Raw genomic sequence first — 20,603 nt, 5'->3', positions numbered from 1 at the left:
TTTTCTCCACTTGTAGGTGAGGGATGAAAGTAATATAGTCAATTCAATTCATTTCTTAATAGATAATGCATACACGCTCACCACAGAAACTTTACAGTAATTCAGTTGCGTTTTCTTTCTTTTCTCCACAGATGTGTCAAGAAAACAACTTCCTCAATGTTGAAAAAACAAAGGAGCTGGTTGTAGACTACAAAGGGGCTGGTTGTAGACTAGAAAGGGACGGAGATAGGTTAATCCTCATTGACATCAATGGATTTGCGGTTGAGAGGGTGACAGCTTTAACAGCTTTAAGTTCCTCGGAATACGCATAACCGGCTTGGTGTGGGATCTGTACTTCCCACAATTGAAGGACTCTGCAGGGAACAGCCCAGCGCATTTGCAGATGTGAACGTGTTACTTAAAGTTTCTAAAACTTGTTACTTAAGCTCTTATTTTTCTTTGCATAGTCTCCATATCGGTTTCAGACCTCGATTTTATACAAATAGTACACATGAATAAGAGATTAGTGAGTGTTTAGTACCTTTGTTATATTGTTTCCTGTTCAGCTCTGTTTGGCAGATTTTCCAAAGCCTTGATGTAAGTTCAGATTTTCTTTAGACTTGAAGTCAATTTTGTTGAATGATTTTCTTTTATCACACGATGAACTATTTCCTTTGCTTGTTGATATCCGAAATATACTTATAGGTTTCATACTCATCCATCGGTTGTATTGTATCCTGTTGCCCTGTTTCATATTCTACCGGCTCTATTGCTCCTCTCTTTATGTTTAATGATCTGTACTTTTCTAGTCTAAAGTTCATGTTTATATCTTTTGAAATTAGTTCCATTATTCGAATTAAATGTTTCAGCTCTACTGATGCAAGAGCAACTAATTTCAAATCATCCCTGTGTAACTGTGTCAAGGTATAAATTATTTGGGTTTTTTCTGATTTTATAGCTGATTTTTGTCCGTTTCAGACTGTGTTGCCTTTATGGCATTTGTTTAGTTTATAATATTTTCGCTTTAGTAATTCGTTTGTTAGCATTTTTTAGTTAAAGTTAGGATTGTTTGAAGTAAATTCGTTGTCTGTGATATATCGCGGTATGCGATGACGTCACACCCGGTTTCGCCGCGTCTTGTGGGAAAATACCGGTTTGGAGAAACGGGAAGGAGGGGGCTCACATATGCAGGATCAGCGCAAGAAAAGTTTCTTTCTACGCACTAGAAACATAGTGAAGCAACGCCGTAAGTTCATTAGATAATCGATATGCCGAATTAAAATGCTAACGCTGATTATGTCAAAAGTAATGACGGTTGATAAGGTTTATGTTTTCGTTAGTTAAAGAGTTGCGGATAGTTTGTGTTGAAGTGTATTTAAAGCAGTCTATGGCGTAGGTAGATTCTGACTGTATGCTGCATTTTAATGTAATGTAGTTGTTGTAGTTTACTTTTGCAAGTATTTACGATGTAAATGTGATATCAAGAAGGAAACAAATACTGTACAAAGTTTGTATTGTTTTATCAACAGTTTTCACCATACGTTAATGTGGAAGAGTGAACAGCAAACGGTTAATCTTACTGCGATCCTGTTTTCTTTGACTACGGTTTACCTCGGTGTTTAGTTCAGCGTTCTCTTACACCTGAGCGAGAAAACTACACAGACAGTTAGAGAGCGGGTTTAAAGCTAGACAAAATCATAGTCAGCTTAATGAATCGCTCTGACAAATCCCTACATTTATTTTGATAAACGTGGTTGTTCCTTTAGTGGTTGTTAACAGGGCGATTGTTTTACGCCAATGCTTCATAAGATATAGAAATTTCAGAAGTATTGGATACCTCTTAGGAACTTCTCTTAAACATGCGAGGGACAGAATCAACTGGTTTTTGATAGACAATAAAACATTGAAAGATTTCTGCTTTCCCCAGGGCATGATGTAGAATTACATAATCTATTAACACTTGTTCTTTAAATCCGTCATACCCTAAAGGTATTCTATCTACTGTTCCGTAAGTATATTGTTTTTTTTAATATAAGTGAGTGGGTATTAGTTACATGATGCACGATGTTACAATTTTAAATATAAAATTGTCTTATTATTAACAGCCAGTAATAACATAGCAGTTGACCATTCAATAGTCTTATAAATGCAGAATTAAAGCTGTCATTGAGGTTGGTGACACATACCATCAGCCTCTTATATCTTCTTCGCCATTGGAAACATGCATGCTTGAGGTGGTTTGGGGTTCAACAGCGAGGCTTTGGATGGGGTTTGTGTCTTGCTAACTAAATGGATTTCCTCCAGGTGATGTATGAAGTTGGCTACTTGTATTTTGGTAGACAAGGTCCCATATGGGAGGCTCATACAGAAAATTAACATGCTTGGGAACTGTGGGGAATTGTCCTGGCTGGCGTGGTCCCACACTGGTAGAAATTTCTTGGCTGGCCGGTGGCGAATCTGTGAAATTATTGTCATAGATGGCTGACGAAGACACGTCGTTGGATATATTTAAAATGCAGGTCGATATGTTCCTGATTCGAAAGAGCGCCAACATTTACAGAAGGCAGGGTAATGGGTTTGAGAGGAATTGAGGAGCAAATTTACTAAGCACAATGGCTCAATTCTGCTCCCAAGTCTTATGGTTTTAGGCTGCATCTGGAGTATTGTATTTATTTCTGATTGTCCTGCTCCTGGAAGGATTGGTGAGCGTGCAAAGCAGGTTCATCAGGTCGTTGCCTGGATTCGGTTGAAAATGCTACAAGTAGAGGGTCGATAAACTTGGTTTGTTTACTCTGGAGTTTGACTAGAGATCTGACAGAGGTGTACAAGTTTGAGAGATAAGAGATTGGGTAACACAGAAACATAGAAAACACACTATCTTCCTGTGTGCACCCTACTGGAAACCCAGACACTCCATGAACAGTCAATGAAGAGAAAAGGTATTATCCGGGAAAAGAGTCTACTCTGGCAAGGCATTCCATAGAAACATAGAAAACATAGAAAATCTACAGCACAATACAGGTCCTTCGGCCCACAAAGTTGTGCCGAACATGTCCCTACCTTAGAGATAAGTAGGCTTACCTATAGCCCTCTATTTTACTAAGCTCCATGTATCTATTTAAAAGTCTCTCAAAAGACCCTACCGTATCCGCCTCCACCACCGTTGTTGGCAGCCCATTCAACGCACTCACCACTCTCTGAGTATAATACTTACCCCTGATATCTCCCCTGTAGCTACTTCCCAACACCTTAAACCTGTGCCCTCTCGTGGCAACCATTTCAGCCCTAGAAAAAAGCCTCTGACTATCCACACGATCAATGCCTCTCATTATCTTGTACACCTCTATCATGTCACCTCTCATCTTCCGTCGCTCCAAGGAGAAAAGGCCGAGTTAACTCAACCTAACTTCTGTAACTCAGTCCTCCGTGTCACAGAGGTTTCGCACATCGCCCTCCGGGCCCGGGAGCCTTTGCCATTCACCAAACTGAGGAAGAGTCTGGAACCCTCTGTCCGGTTTCCCTTCTCCGTCAGTTCAGTGACTTTCTAGAAAAGAAAAACAACAAATTTATTTTGGAGCAGACAGACAGACATTGCGAATGTGGAGGAAAATATCTGTTCATGGTCCCGGTAGCTTCAGAACAGATTCAGTCACTCGGCTGCTGTCTCATCCTCCCTGGGTTCAGTCATTAACAGAGAAACAGTAACTGAAGGAAATTCTAAATCAATATTGTGAAAGTATAAAGATTCACTGACATTCTGCGGTAGATGCAACATGATTAATTTCCTAGATCCGTCAATGTACAACATGACATCAAAAAGATGTGACAACAGGAGCGGAAAAGAGAGGAGACCGAAACAGCAAAAAAAAGGATGGCGGGCATCAGTGAATTGTGGCTGGAAGAAGATCATATCTGGGAGCTTAGATCCAGGGATAAACATTTAATCGAAAGGATAGGAAGGCGGGTGAAAGGGTTGGATTGACTCTGTTGTCATATATAAAAAAAATGTCCTCAGAAAGTGGTGATATCGGATTTGTCGATGTAGATGTTAAGTAACTGCATAAGAAAAATGACTCGGATGGAACAGTATGTCCCGGCCTATTAACAGTAACGAGTATGTGGGCTACAAATTACAATGGGAGAGAGGACGGGAATGTAAAAAGGTCAATAGTGAAATAGACATGGGGAATATCAATATGCAGGTATCTTTTGAAATTCAGGTCGGTGCTAAATTCTAAGAAAAGTAATTTGGGAATTTATAGAATGCCTATGAGATAGCTTTTGAGAGAAGCTTATTTCGACACTAGCAAAGGCCGATTTGGATCATAAAATAATAGAACTCACAATGCAGTTTGAGATGGAGATGGAGAAGGTAAAGTTAGATGGATCAGTATTACAGTGGAATAAGGGAACTAAGAAGGGAGGAGCTGGGCAAAAATAAATTCAGAAATGACACTAGCCGGGACAATGGCAGAGTAGGAATAGCTGGGGTTTCTGGGAGCAATTCAGAAGGTGCAGGACAAATAATCCCAAATTTGAAGAATTATTCCAGAGGGAGGATGATCAACCGTGGCTGACGAGGAAAGTCAATGCAGCACAAAAGCAAAGGAGAGGGCACAGAATGTAGAAAAATATAGTAGAAAGCTGGAGAACAGGGAAGCTTTGTCTAACCAACAGGATACAACAAAAAAGCCATAAGTAGAGAGAATATGAAATATAAAGGTAAGCTAGTTAATAATGTGATAATATATGAAGAATGGAAAAAAGGAGAGTGGATATCGGAGCGCCGGAAAATGACGGTGGTGAGGTACTAACGGGGAAAAAGGAAATCACCGTAAATATTGGTAAGTATTTTGTTTCAGTCTTCACTGTAAAAAAAAACACGAGAAAGGTGCCAGAATTTTGAGAATGTCAGGGGGCAGAAGGAAGTATCTTTGCAGTTATTAAGGAGAAGGTACTCGGGAAACTGAAAGTTCTGAAAATAGAGGAGTCCGGATAGACTATACCCTATTGCCTTTGAAACAGGTAACTGAAGAGATTCTGGGGGTATTTATAATGATTGTTCAAGAAACGCTAAATTCTGGAATTGTTACGGAGGACTGGAAATTTTAAATGTCACACCACGCTTTAAAAGGAAGGAGGCAGAAGAAAGTAAATTAAAGGCCAGTTAGCCTGACCAGTGGTTGGAAAGTTGTCCGCTGTCTATCACTGAGGACAACGTTTCGTGGTATTTGAAGGCAAAAGATAAAAAGGCCTAATTCTATTAAGGGGAATCTTGCCTGAAAAACATGTTGTAATTTTTTGGGGGGAAATAGTATGCAGGTTCGACAAAGGAGAGTCAGCGGAATTTGTTTACTCGGATTTCCAGAGTACCTTTTACTAGGTGCCGCACATGGAACTGCTTCGCAAGACTAGGGCAGACAGCAGGACAAGAGAGATACTAGCATGAATAGACGATCCATGTTTTTCTCCAAACAGATTTTGTCTGACTGTCAGGAAGCACAGAATGGAAACAAATAAGGCTTTTTCATGCAACAGACACAAAATGCTGGTGGAACGCAGCAGGCTAGAGCAGCATCTATACGAAGAAGCACTGTCGACGTTTCGGGCCGAGACTCCTCGACAGTCCTGACGAAGGGTCTCGGCCCGGAAAGTCGACAGTGCTTCTTCCTATCGATGCTGCTTGACCTGCCGCGTTCCATCAGCATTTTCTGTGTGTTGCTTGGATTTCCAGCACCTGCAGATTTCCTCCAGTTTGCGTTGTTAAGACTCTTTCTTGTTGGATGTCGGTGACTAGATGTGTTCTGCAGTCGTCGGTTTTGGGACAGTTTCTTTTTACGTTATGTCAATGATTTTGTCGATGGAATTGAAGGCTTTATGGACATGTTTGCGGACGATTCGAAGATATGTGGAGATACATGAAGCGTTGAGGAAGCAGGGAGTTCGTGGGAGGACATAGACCGATGACAAAATGGACAAATCAATGGCAATTGGAATGTATTATAGGGAGTTACATGGCCGTATACTTTGGTAGAAGTCATAAAGACGTAGAATATTTTTGAATCTGAGAGAAAATTCAGAAATCAGAATTGCAAAGGTTCTCGGGACACCTAGTGCAGGATTCCTTGCAGGTTGAGTCGGTGTTAGAAAATGTAAATGCATTGTTAGCATTCATTTCGAGAGGACTGGAATGCAAGAACAAACATTTGCCAGACTGCACTTGCATATTGTGAGCAGTTTTAGTTCCCTGATCAGAGAAAGAAGATGATGGCAATGTGGAAAGTCTAGAGAGGAATCAGGAGAACTTACAGAACTATGTCGAAAGGCATGAGAGGATGTGGAGTATATGTTTCAAAGAAGGGGAGTTTAGAACCAGAGGACAGAGCCTCAGTATAGAGAGACGTCTATTTAGAATAAAGAGGAGGAGTTTCTTTAGCCGACATGTACTGAATCCGTAGAATTAATTGGCACTGAGAGCTGCTGAGACCAGGTTATTGGGTATTCTTAAAGCAGAGGTTGGTAACTTCTTGATTAGTCAGATCAGCAAAGTTCATGGGATGTCGGCAGGAGAAAAGGGTTGAGAGGGTTAGAAACAATCAGACATGATGTAATAGTGGGACAGAATCAATGGGCCTAATGCCCCGTTTGTATTCTGGTGCCTTATGGTCTTCTGATGTGTAAAGACAAAAGCATATTAAGGAATGTCAGTGCGGCTGTCTCATGATTGAGACGGTTATTGTCTAGCACTCTTGCTGTAAAATGGTGTTCAGTTCCTGAATGAAGGCATGGGCTTCCCGATTAACTGAGGAATTATGAATTAAACATTGAATAGCCTTCAAGCAACATTTATCTATGATTGAATTAAGTTCATCGAGGATGCAACTGAAGATGGATGGGCTCAGGGCAATGCCCTGAGAAATAAGAGCAATAATGTCCTGGGGCTTGAACGATTGATCTCCAAGATCAGTTACCAGTAGGGAATTGGAAAGTTTTTCCATAACAGGAATCGTGTACTATAATGCACTGGAAAAGAATCCCGTAGTTTCACTAATACCACGTCTGAGGAGGTACAGTTGTGAAAGAGATTTAAAGGATTCATTTCCATACCAGTAAAGTTGAAGTCTTCAGATGATGAATTTATAGATGAGCATAAATATTTACAGATTATTCCTCTTGTCTTTTGATAATACCCGTCCGATTAATTACATAGAGCGCCAATGAATCCAAACGAGAACAGTGTCACTCACGGGTATAACACACTTGATTTGCTAATACCACTCATGGCTGAATAGGTCAGATCTAGGACAAGACAATCACTGTTTGTGAACTCCAAGGAGAGTGACCTGAAATGGCGTGTCCCTGTCCCTCATTGTTTAGATATTCAGCAAGTTATCAGATTTATTTTTCGTTTTATCCCTTTCCTTTAAGGACAACCTATTGATCTTCTTCGTTTTTATAGGACAAACTGTTGATGTTTGTGGTCATGAGATATCAGCTTTGTGCGTGATCTTTCACTTCTAACCATTCTCAGAGATTTTCGAGGAAGTTACAAGGAAAGTTGATGAAGGCAAGGTTGTGGATATTGTTTACATGGACATCAGCACAGTATTTGACAAGGTCCCGGATAGGAGGTTGGTCAACAAGATTCGGTTGCTCAGCATTCGAGATAAGGTAGTAAACTCGATTAGACACTAGCTTTTTGGAGGAATCCAGAGCGAGACAATAAACTGTTGCATTTCTGACTGGAGCCTGTAACTCGTGTAGTGTCACGGGGATCGGTACTGTGTCTGTTGTTGTTTGTCATCTATAAAAATGATATGGATGAAATTATAGTTAACTGGATCAGCAAATTTGCGGATGACTCCAACATTGGGAAGGTGCAATGGACAAAGAGGAAGACTACAAGAGCTTGCAGTGAGATATAGACCAACTGGAGAATGGGCTGAAAAGGGGCCGATGGAATTTAATGGGGACAAGTGCGAGATGTTGCATTTTGGATGAACCAAGTTGGGTAGATCTTACACAGCGACCGGTAGGGCACTGGAAGGTAGAACACAGTAATTTGGGAGTACAGGTCCATAAGTCATTGAAATGGGCTGCAAATGTGCACAAGTTGCGGATCTGAAATAAAGGTTCTTTGCCTAATAACCATCATAAATGAAAACATCGTATACAGCAGATGGGATATGATGTATACGACGTTGCTAAGGCCTAATTTGGATATTATGTGCAGTTCTGCTCACCTACCCACAGGGCAGATGGAGATAATTTTGAAAGAGTACACGGAAAAATTACAAGGATGTTGCAGGGATTGGAAGACCTAAGTTATAAAAAAAAGAGTGAACGGGTCAGGACTTTATTTATTGGAATGAGGAAGACTGAGGGGAGATTTGATAGAAAAGTACAGCATTACATGGTATATAGATAGAAAAAATGCAAGCAGGCACTTTGTACTGAGGTAAAGAGGTAACAAGAGGTTTTCGGTAAAGGATGAAAGGTGAAAAGTTCAAGGGGTACAAAGGTGAAACGTGTTGACTCAGAGGGTGTTAAGACTGTGGAACTAGCTAGCAGCACAATAGTACACGCGAATAAGAGCAGTCTGGAAAGATCCATGAATGACAAGGGTATAGAGCGCTATGGGCTAGTGAGGATCAATGGCAGTATGTAGTTTAAATAGTCCGGCATGACATAGATGGGCCAAAAGGACTGTTGCTGTGCTGTACTTTTTTATGACTATGACAAGTCAGCCACACATTGTTTTGGGAACTCACAGAGGCAAGACCAGATCTGGTTAGCAGTTTCCTTCCCTCAAATACTGCAATGAAGCCAGTTGGCCCAATTTACAATCTGACAGTTTAATTTTCATCCTGGATTAATGAGATGACGTGCATTTGCCCGATGGATCAGACAGGATTTGAAATCCAATGTTCATATATGCAGCCACTGCTTTTATTTCACACTGATAAATACAGCAGGTGAGACAAGAAAAGGTGACGTTGAAACTGCAGTTCCCAGTGCTCCCCACCTTAACAACTGAAAGCAGATCTGCGAGAGACAAGTCAGAGATCAAAGTCTCCATTCCTATGTAAAGCACGTAGAACGGGAAGGAGATTAATTTTGGTCACGATTCCCAGCAGTTTGGTGAGAGTACGCAACCTAAACTCACCTCACTTTCTTCTCTACTGGAATACCCCTCCTTTGTCAACATCCAACCGAGTCTTTCAGCCTTTTCTTCAATTGCTTGTTGAAGTCTGACCCTGTAGGACTTAGCCAGTTGGAGCAGTCGATGTTTACCCCCCGGTGCCAGGAAGTTAGCGATTGTAAACTCTGTCTCTGTGAATATAAAAATGCAGGTTGGAACTCGAATATCGCTCGTCTCCACCGCTCTCACCCAGCTCAACAAAAGAAAAGTCTCTTGAACCTGCCTACAGACACAAAAGTGGATGTATTCCCAATCTCCAACGCTGGCCTTAAAAGCTACCCAACAATGTTCTGGGTATTACAAGGATGTAATGACCACATTTAATGCAAACCGTCCAACCCTCATCCCACCCACACACCTATTTCAATTTTGGATGGGCAATAAATATTGGAGGCTCTCGGTAATATTCCCTTCCCAAAGATACGCTCTTAATCTTGGCGAAACCATTTCCCTTGATTCATATCCTGGAAACATACTCCTCATCTGGACAGCTGCATTTCCTCCAATACACATCCTGGAAATCATCAGAGAAGGTAGTGGGGTAACGGCTGCCCACTACACCACATGTACCTCACCCGCACATTTCCCCTCTCATCTGACTAGCCCTCCAACAAGGAATCACATTTACTCTCCTCCCTGCCACATTCTGCGAACCCATCACCCTCATATTGCACTCACTTGCTCCCTGTTGGGGACTTGACAATTCCGTGTTCAATGAGTATCCGAGCTGATAAGCAATTGCCTCAAGTGTGCCGGTTTCAGGGTCCTGATCGGTGTCTCCGACGTCACTGTCTCTGGGCAGACTTTGCTCCTCCTCCTCTGCGGCCAGACCGTTTTCCATTGGGACATTGCTCTCAATCTGACCCTGCTTTGGTACCTTGCGCCCCATGTCCCGATCATCTTCCCTCGATGATCCGCCTGGTGAAGTCCTCTTTAGTCCTATCGCTTCTCGTTTCAATTCCCCGTCTGAAATAAATAATGAATTGCAGGTTATACGAATATGATTTAGATCTGAGCAAACTGATACAGACTGCAATGGAGCCAAGACTCTGGCTGACCAGATTTGGAGTGGGACTGTGCTGGGTAATATGAATCGTACATCCTGCCAGGTGACCATCCCAATAAGCTGGTGACTTGACATATTCACTCCCAGTAAAATATCAGGAAAGACACAGTAACACTGCTTACTGGATTCAAAGCAGTTGAACACACGGATGACCAAATGATCTTAATGCAACGGTGTCCGGTGATTGTGAAATATCACTGCGATTATCTTCCACAAGCAAAGATCTCCCTGGGTCACTAACTGTCCAGTAGCCTGTGTCCCACACAGACCAGCAACGGGATTACACATGGTCAAGTCTGCTGGATCACACATTTTCCAATCACTTTGTCACACAATGTCCAGTCCCCTTGGTCACAGGATGACCATTCCCTTGAAACGCACATCGTCCGGTACCCTGGGTCGCAGACTGACCATTACCTAGAGATTTATGCTGACCGCTATCCTGGTTCCCTTCTTATCCCCCGTCTGCTGATTGTCATGTAACAACTATACAAGGCATTGGCAAAGTCTCGCTTGGAGAGCTTTCGTGTAGTGGCAGATGCTAATCTATAGGATGGACGGGATTAAGCTGGAGCGAGTGTAGTGGAGAATGACCATTATGTTACTGGACATAGTGTTGTTTTTTTTGTGTTATATGTTTCGGCTAGGACAGTTTTCCCTGTATCTCAGGAACTTGAAGGATGACCTTACGCACGTATATGAACGTAAACTAATCAGGGGCATAGATAGTGTAGAGGGTCACGTTCCTTTTCACAGGATAGGGGAGTCTGAGACTTGAGGGCAGAGATTTAAAAGGGACCACATGGGCATTTTTCCACGTGGTGGGCGATGGGTATAAATTATGTGCATCCAGAGAAGGCGGCAAACACAGATAAACTTACAAAATTGAGAGCATGTGGGAAGGAAAAAGGGTAGAGGAAGTTTACAAGCGAAATTTGGGAAACTGCAGGGAAATAGAGCAATCTCAGACATTTAGATCAGCATGCATTAGATGGGCAGGACCAGTTTTGAGGCTGTAACACCTTTTTATTCCACCTGGAATCACAGACTTGAGTACAATCACAATTTCTATAGCTGACAGAGACATTTAGTCATTGGTTATACCGGGTCTCCCATCACAGATCCTGGAAATTTAAATTCAGGTAGAACATCATCTCAAGAGGGAAATATTTAGAAACTCACGTTGACCATTTCTCCACAGCCCAGACATTCACTGGGGTATTAAACCTCCGAAGCAGGCTACAAATGTATCTACAATGAGCTGCCTCCTGATCCTCAGCCGTTCTCAACACCGGCAATGATCTCCGCTCCGCTACAGAAAACAGATTTCGGAAACACCCCTATCCTCTTTTGCGCAGTAGCCAAGAAAACCCCAAAGGGTCTTGAAAGATTTCTTTCCATACCCCGAAATGCTGTGTTATCACACAATCTCTGAAATTCTGGAAATGTTCCTATCATCTGGCGTTGAGTTTTATAAATGAAAGTTGGCGAAGTCTTTCACGTCAGGGCCGTTCTGGAGATGAAACGGGCACTGACCCTGAACATTTACATAACCCACAAGTCCGCTGTCGCATTCCTATCTGTGATTCACTCACAACCAGCTGGTTCAAGAGCTCCTGCTCCTTTCACTCAGGTGAAGCTTTGAATGGTGAGTGGAGTGATTCGACCATTACCGGTGTCAGGTCCCTGCGCTGGAACTGTTAGGTTGATCAATTACTCAAGGCCGCTTTACCAGTGGGATCAATGACAATGATTGATGAAACTTTTCTATACCCTGTTAGCATCTGTGTCAGTTTTTTCATCTGAACTACTGTGTACAAACGCGACAAAAGTTTACTGCAAAAATCCCAGTGATCATACCTTTGTCCATTCTGATTCTAACTGAGATTGTTGATTGCCTTCGTCTTGTTTACATTCTGGTCCCGGTTCTGGGATGCTCCACCTGCTGGTGATGTTCTGAATTACACAACAAGCAGACAGTGAGTCAGAGAGAGTACGATTACTTTGCAAGTATGAAAGTATTTCCAACCCCTGTATCAGAGAAGCAGTTGGCTTGGGTGCCAATCATACCCCATTAACAGCAACTTCCATACGATGTCTATGTCTGCCTGTTGATACCTAGCGCATCTACTGACAGACTCACAGAAATATAAAATTCGGAGCGTTTATCTCAACGACAGAATGCCAACCACAGTGCCCACCGAGATGCTCACAATTTCCTGTGAGGGGCCCACTTCCCTTCTGGCCTTTTCACTCCAACTACACATCCCAACTGATTTTGGAATTATGAGACTGTTCCTGCCTCATTCACTTCCTCTGACTGTTTCCTCCACATAATCCCCAAAATCTGCATGAATCCGTTGCTGCTCTGGATGGTTTTGTAATCTCTTTACCACCCACTGTCCATTTAGATCCCCTATAGCTACGATAATCTTCTCTGTGAGCAACAACTACTAATTTGTGCATTCTTCGAACTTACCAGTCAAGTAATCCCTGTGCAACCGCATCCAAATCATTGCTATAAAATAACGAATATCAAAGGTTCCAACTTGTAGCCTCGCGGCACACCACTAATTATTCACCTCCATTCAACCTTCAATCAGCACCTCTTTGCTTGCTACCTTGAAGCTAATTCTGAAAACATTCAACTTGCTCTTTCCGGACAGCATGGGACCTTATCACCCCGGCCAAGCTGCCCTGTGACACCTTGTCAAAGGCTTTGCTGAAGACTCATGTACAGTATCCATGGGAAAATAACTTTGACTTTCTACCTCTGCTTAATGTCACGTTCACAGGTTCTGACAATGTAATTAGCAGAAAAGCACTTGATGAGGCCAAGGTATGTAAATGTAAACTATTGTTTGCCATTTGCTAGTGAGGACTGAACAAAATGAAGTGTTGGGACATTTTGCTTTTAAAAAGGTCTGTTCTCAGCAGAGGCCTACGCTACGATATATTCGAGGGTAAGTATATCATTGCAGATTGCAATAGCCAGAGGAATCAATGGCATGTTGCTGCAGTTCATGATAATTCGACATTTCTAACCATCACTGCAGCAGACGCACTTGCGGCTTCTTATAAAGGGAGGAAATTGTCAATGCATTTTGAGATGATTATAACGTAACAAGGAAACATCAGAACTGACCAAAAGCTACTTCAGCTGATGCAAGACCTTCAAATGAGCAAACACTGAGAGAATGTGAATGATTTTTAAAAGAGCTGGGCTTCTGCAAGCACATTACCAGACCTGAAGTGATCGGAGCTGGTTCACGCACAGGAATGACTGTTACTTCTGGGCGCATTCTGTCCATTCCACCTATTTCGTACCGTCCATTGTACAGATAGGTATTATCTAACGGACCAGTGTTTGAGTAAATGAGACTCACCAAACTCTCTCCTGACTGAATCAATGGAAACCCTCAGTCAGAAGGGTTCTCTCCAGTCATTGCTCTCAGTCCTCGGGCTGGTTCATGACGCTCTTCCCTGGTTTTCAGTCGTGGTTTGCTTCCAGTTGTGAGATTTTCTTCCAATAAATCTCTCACCGCAGGTTTAATTTTAACCAGAGAGATAAATAATATTAAGAGGAATAGATAGATTGGATAGCCAGCGCCTCTTCCCCAGGGCACCACTGTTCAGTACAAGAGGACATGGCTTTAAGGTAAGGGGAGGGAAGTTCAAGGGGGATATTAGAGGAAGGATTTTTACTCAGAGAGTGGCTGGTGCGTGGAATGCACTGCCTGAGTCAGTGGTGGAGGTAGACACATTAGTGAAATTTAAGAGACTGCTAGACAGGTATATGGAGGAATTTAAGGTGGTGGTTATATGGGAGGCAGGATTTGAGGGTCGTCACAACTTTGTGGTCCGACTGTACTATTCCATGTTTCTATCTTTCTATAGTGCATTAGCAATACAAAGGAGAACAAAATATTTCTGCTCGATGTTTCAAAAGCGAATCTCACTGAAATTTAAACGCTGATGACAAATAAAAGGATCTCAGTGAGCAAATCTGTAATAGACCCTCATACGTCACAAATCCTGATACGGGATACGAAGAACTCATCATTCATTCACGCTAAGATATCAGAGTAGAATGAAGCGATGCGGTCCATCGAATCTGCTCCATCATTCAATCATTGCTGATTTTTTTCACCCCAATGCCACATCCCTGCCTTCCCCTCATAAAGTACTGCAAACTCGTACGTCAGATTCTATCTGTTTAAAAGACACTGTGGGAGACCCAGTATCAGAACTGGGATTGTCCAAGATGCTGCGTGATATGCTGAACGCTTAATTGCGCAATTTGGCTCAGATCTCATCCTTGCTCATCCCTATAATGGGGGAGGTACTACACCCAGTGTTCTGAAAAGGTAGCAAAAGTGATTATCGGGGCATTGATAGTGATCTTTCGAGAAACGAAAACGAAAAGCTCTTAAATTTATAGTAAATGGACCTTCTAGTTATTCGCTGCTCAACATTAGTGCTGCATTGTTAAGCACTTGAGCCTCATTGCCTCACAGTATGCTTCCTCGGACAAGGCGAAATTATTATTACGTTTTCTTGCGTTATTCATTACTATTTCCTGGATCCCAGAGAGGCTCCCGGTGAAACAGTTTTGACCACTCTATTGACTTTTAACATCTCGTCTATAAGAGGAAGCACGATAATGTACCATATTCAATCGTGATTAATATGCATAGAATCTAACATGGTTCGGTCTCCAATGTTCCCACTAATTACTATTTTTTCAGCTGCGTGGATCAACCATTGCTCTGAGCCGGAAATGTTCACACGGCCTGAAAAACGTGCAGCGTCGTAGAAGCGTCTATTTTTGTAAAGTGCATCTATGAATATTTAGAATGAAAGCCGACAAGAATAATAAAAGAATACATTTGTTTGATTTAATTATTAATTAAAGGATGGGATAAAAATGCAGCACAACAAAGAAAAAATTCAGGTTTCATAAACGTTTCTCTGGCAGTGTTTAATTCCATCTGTGCTGCAACAAAGGCTCCGTTCGTGGGAGCATTTTGGTTACGCAGACGCGCAGTTTAGAGGGAACAGTGACGGGTCTCTCTCTCCAGATTATCCCCACCTTATAACAGTGTTCTGTCCACTGCCTTGCCAGCGACAACCTATTGTTGCAAACATGCAAATCGGCAATAATCAGGCTCAGATCTCTTCCGTGTTCATATTCGAGTTGCGTGAGGGTTTGTCTATACGGGAAATGCACGAAATGGCCCCTTTGTTAGGTACAACTGTATACCAGCTCATTAATGCGAATCTGTTAATCATCTGCCTGCAACTCAAAGCATAAACATATGCAGATATGTTCAACAGGTTCAGTTGTTATTCAGGCCAAACATCTGAATAGGACATAAATGTGATGTAAGTGACGTTGACAGTGGAGTGATCGCTGGTGCCAGACCGGGTGGTCTGAGTGTTACGGAAACTCATCAGCTACTTGGATTTTCACGCATAAATCTCTCGATTTACAGAGAATGGACCGGAAACAAACCAAAGGAATATCGAGTGAGCGGTAGCTCTAAAGGCCCCGTTAATGAGAGAGCTGAATGAGATTGGCCAGACTGATTAAATCCGACAGGAAGGCGGCAAGAACTCAAGTAAGCATGCTCTCCAACAGCGGCGTGCAAGAGAGCGTCACTGAACGCATAACCTTGGATTTGGACGGGGAGCAGCCACAGTGAACCCCGAGCATTCACTCCGTGTCACATCATTAGGTACAGGGGCTACATAAAACGTGCCCACTGAGTGTAGACTTCCATACTTTTATCAACTGCCAGTGAGATTTATTACAGGAATTTTTATCCTAAATATCACTGCCAGATATATAAAGTCTTTGCTTAAAAATACAGAAACAGAATAAAACACATATTCATTAATCCACGCAATCCTGAGGACAATATTGAACTTATAGAAACATTAACAATATTAGCGCGACCAGTGGGCTTAATAGAACACCATAACATTTCCCCTTATCGCTCTGTCCTTTTCTTTGAAAAGAGTCCGAAATCATAAAAATAACCTCATCTATCTTCACCTGTTTCAGCTTCCCCTGGAACAGCTAATGGTAGTATTGATACTGTAGAAAAAATAGAAATACTGCCGAGATCAGTGGGCTTATTAAATCAACAGAACACAGCCCAGTACAGTCCCTGTTCTTACCTGGTGCGGGACTCCTGGGTCTGGTTTCAGCGAGTCCGAGCATCTGAATTTTATGGCCCTAACAGTAAGTGAACGCAACCTGCGCAATGTTCAGCTGATAATTCGCTCATAAACCTGAACCTCAGCCTATTCAGTATGTAACGTCACACCGTGTTCCACAACGATTTTGCTGAAACACAGAAAGACCCATTTTGCGTGAATGAGTCTTTCCCTAAAAAAAACCTGATTCGCTGCCGAATTTGCCCGACATCGCCTTTGCTTTACCGTTCCTCGTCAGAAAACGAAGGGGAAAATAACACCGAACATTAAATTCACTGGGTCTCTTATTTGTCCGTGTGCGTTGCTGCCATGTTGAATTATTAACCATTATCCACCTATTATTAGCCACCAATCTCCATTACTGTGTTCCATCACAGTGACACTGCCTGCAATAATTCACTCCCTTGCCTGTGAAGAATCTGTGTTTTGCGGAATTAAACAGATTGAAAAAACTCTGCTTCACTTTTCCTTTGAAAAGTGTTCCAACTCATTAAATTAACCTCATCTATCTTCAAGTGTTCCAGGTTCCTCTAAAGGAGCAAATGATAGTATTGACATGGTAGAAAAACTGGAAATACTCCCGTGACGAGTGGGCTTATTGAAATACCGCAACACAGCCGTGAACAGCCCCTGTTCTTACCTGGTGCTGAACTCCTGGGTCTGGTTTCAGCGAATCCGAGTATCTGAATTTTATGTCCCTAACAGTAAGTGAACACACCCTGAGCAATGTCCAGTTGATAACACGCTCATAAAGCGGAATTTCAGCCTATTCAGCAAAGGGAAGGAAGGGCGCTGTGAACTCTGATGAAAACTTATTCATTTGGGATCATCTTTTCCATTTAACACGTCTTCATCTAAATAACAGAGAATACAATCAAGTCTCCGTCTTCATCTAACAACAGCGAATTCGTCAAATGTTCCTGTTCATCCAGTACTCGAGGATAAAATTATGTTAACTCTAATTCTACTAACTCAGCGAAAACAACCTAAGGTTCATAAACGTGGCGTAGTGGTCAGCATTGAAGCAGACGGTAGCTCAGTGGTCAGCATTGAAGTGGACGGTAGTGCAGTGGTCAGCATTGAAGCGGACGGTAGTGCAGTGGTCAGCATTGAAGCGGACGGTAGTCAATGGTCAGCATTGAAGCGGACGGTAACCAGTGGTCAGCATTGAAGCGGACGGTAGTGCAGTGATAAGTATTGAAGCGGACGGTAGCCAGTGGTCAGCATTGAAGCGGACGGTAGCGCAGTGGTCAGTATTGAAGCAGACGGTAGCGCAGTGGTCAACATTGAAGCAGACGGTAGCCAGTGTTCAGCATTGAAGCGGACGGTAGCGCAGTGGCCAGTATTGAAGCGGACTGTAGCGCAGTGATCAGCATTGAAGCAGACGGTAGCTCAGTGGTCAGCATTGAAGCGGACGGTAGTCAGTCGTCAGCATTGAAGCGGACGATAATGCAGTGGTCAACATTGAAGCGGACGGTAACCAGTGGTCAGCATTGAAGCGGACGGTAACCAGTGGTCAGCTTTGAAGCGGACTGTAGCGCAGTGGTCAGTATTGAAGTGGACGGTAGCGCAGTGGTCAGCATTGAAGCGGACGGTAACCAGTGGTCAGCATTGAAGCGGACGGTAGCTCAGTGGTCAGCATTGAAGCGGACGGTAACCAGTGGTCAGAATTGAAGTGGACGGTAGAGTAGTAGTCCGCATTGAAGCGGACGGTAACCAGTGGTCAGAATTGAAGCGGACGGTAGTGTAGTAGTCAGCATTGAAGCGGACGGTAGCGCAGTGGTCAGCATTGAAGCGGACGGTAGTGCAGTGGTCAGTATTGAAGCGGACGGTAGCGCAGTGGTCAGCATTGAAGCGGACGGTAACCAGTGGTCAGCATTGAAGCGGACTGTAGCCAGTGCTCAGCATTGAAGCGGACATAGCGAAGTGGTCAGTATTGAAGCGGACGGTAACCAGTGTTCAGCATTGAAGCGGACGGTAGCGCAGTGGTCAGTATTGAAGCGGACGATAACCAGTGTTCAGCATTGAAGCGGACGGTAGCTCAGTGGTTAGTATTGAAGCGGACGGTAGCGCAGTGGTCAGCATTGAAGCGGACGGTAGCGCAGTGGTCAGCATTGAAGCGGACGGTAACCAGTGGTCAGCATTGAAGCGGACGGTAGTCAGTGGTCAGCATTGAAGCGGACGGTAGCGCAGTGGTCAGCATTGAAGCGGACGTTAGTGCAGTGGTCAGAATTGAAGCGGACGGTAGCGCGTTGGTCAGCATTGAAGCGGACGGTAACCAGTGGTCAGCATTGAAGCGGACTGTAGCCAGTGCTCAGCACTGAAGCGGACGGTAGCGCAGTCGTCTGTATTGAAGCGGACGGTAGCGCAGTGGTCAGCATTGAAGCGGACGGTAGCCAGTGGTCAGCATTGAAGCGGACGGTAGTCAGTGGTCAGCATTGAAGCGGACGGTAGTGCAGTGGTCAGTATTGAAGCGGACTGTAGCCAGTGGTCAGCATTGAAGTGGACGGTAGCGCAGTGGTCAGTATTGAAGCGGACGGTAGCGCAGTGGTCAGCATTGAAGCGGACGTTAGACAGTGGTCAGCATTTAAGCGGACGGTAGCACAGTGGTCAATATTGAAGCGGAAGGTAGTGTAGTGGTCAGCGTTGAAGGGGACAGTATCGCAGTGGTCAGTATTGAAGCGGACGGTAGCGCAGTGGTCAGCATTTAAGCGGACGGTAGCGCAGTGGTCAATATTGAAGCAGAAGGTAGTGTAGTGGTCAGCGTTGAAGCGGACGGTAGCGCAGTGGTCAGTATTGAAGCGGTCGGTAGCACAATGGTCAGTATTCAAGTGGACGGTAGCGCAGTGGTCAGTATTGAAGCGGACGGTACTGTAGTGGTCAGCATTGAAGCGGATTGTAACGCAGTGGTCAGCATTGAAGCGGACGGTAGCGCAGTGGTCAGCATTTAAGCGGACGGTAGCGCAGTGGTCAATATTGAAGCAGAAGGTAGTGTAGTGGTCAGCGTTGAAGCGGACGGTAGCGCAGTGGTCAGTATTGAAGCGGTCGGTAGCACAATGGTCAGTATTCAAGTGGACGGTAGCGCAGTGGTCAGTATTGAAGCGGACGGTACTGTAGTGGTCAGCATTGAAGCGGATTGTAACGCAGTGGTCGGCATTGAAGCGGACGGTAGTGCAGTGGTCAGCATTGAAGCGGACGGGCAACAGCAGCAGAAGTACTCGGACGTGCACTAAATGGCCGCATTATTAGGTAAAGGAGGTACTTAGGAAAGTGTCCAATGAGTGTAGAATTTGCTATTTTTATCTACCGTCATCGCGAATTACAATTTTTGTGATATAAATATCACTGTCTGATCTTCCTCGTCTTCTCTAAAAAAAACACATACAGAATAATCGAGCACACAGATCCTTAAAGCCGCGCGATGTCAATGATAATATTGATATTGTAGAAATATTAGAAATACTGCCGTGACAATTGTGCTTATTAAAACGCCATAACACTGCCAAATACAGTCTATCTTCCTACCTGGTGCAGAACTCCTGGGTCTGGTTTCAGGGAATCCGAGCATCTGAATTTTATGGACACTAAGTGTACACACTCTGAGCAATGTTCAGTTGATAACACGCTCATAAACCTGAACTTCTGTCTATTCAGCATGCAACGACACACCCTGTTCCACAACCCTTGAGTTGAACCACACAAAGACTCACCTTCCTTGAATGAGTCTTTCTAACTTGTGGTCCGAACTAGAATTGATACTTCAGTGCGCGACATTTTACCACCTCCAGAGAGGAATCATAATCCGCATCCTGGTTCCGTTCGGCTGGTGCTGTCACTTTGAATTATTATTCACCTTGGGAGCAGTTTGTTGTCAGATTATAAACTCCAGCGACAGCTCAGGGCAAAGATCGCTGCGGGTTTATTGCAGAGAGAGCAGTCTCTGCAGAGTTGAAAGGACGCTCTCAACTCTGATGAAATATTATGCATTTGGAATATTGTTCTCTTTTGAACAGTGGACATCCCCTTTCACAAGATTTAACTGTGCCCCCGTAGCCTGGACTTGCAGTGATTTTAAATTGGCCTATTTAAAAAACATCATTTACAGCTGACCGCAGTTTTAGCATTTGGGTAATG

General features: G+C 43.4%; 1 protein-coding gene across 3 annotated transcripts; it reads right to left on the bottom strand.

Annotated features, from left to right (window-relative positions):
• Window positions 1–1,520: 1,520 nt before the first annotated feature.
• LOC140721073 (uncharacterized) lies at window positions 1,521–20,289 on the bottom strand. 3 transcript variants are annotated; one of them, XM_073035940.1, is made up of 5 exons: window positions 20,180–20,289; window positions 12,108–12,203; window positions 9,860–10,147; window positions 9,146–9,312; window positions 1,521–3,523 (listed from the first exon to the last, which is right to left on the bottom strand). In XM_073035940.1, exons 2-5 carry the CDS (start codon window positions 12,115–12,117, stop codon window positions 3,377–3,379), a joined length of 612 nt encoding a protein of 203 aa, XP_072892041.1. In that variant the 5' UTR covers window positions 12,118–12,203; window positions 20,180–20,289; the 3' UTR covers window positions 1,521–3,376. The 3 variants fall into 3 exon arrangements, with proteins under 3 accessions (XP_072892041.1, XP_072892038.1, XP_072892040.1); XM_073035937.1 differs by lacking the exon at window positions 20,180–20,289 and adding an exon at window positions 19,995–20,012; XM_073035939.1 differs by lacking the exon at window positions 20,180–20,289 and adding an exon at window positions 17,110–17,126.
• Window positions 20,290–20,603: the final 314 nt, after the last annotated feature.

This window comes from Hemitrygon akajei, unplaced genomic scaffold, assembly GCF_048418815.1.
Source record: "Hemitrygon akajei unplaced genomic scaffold, sHemAka1.3 Scf000050, whole genome shotgun sequence".
NCBI classification, from domain to species: domain Eukaryota; kingdom Metazoa; phylum Chordata; class Chondrichthyes; order Myliobatiformes; family Dasyatidae; genus Hemitrygon; species Hemitrygon akajei.
Note: the sequence above shows the minus strand (reverse complement) of the source record. Positions and strands in the feature narration are given on the sequence as shown.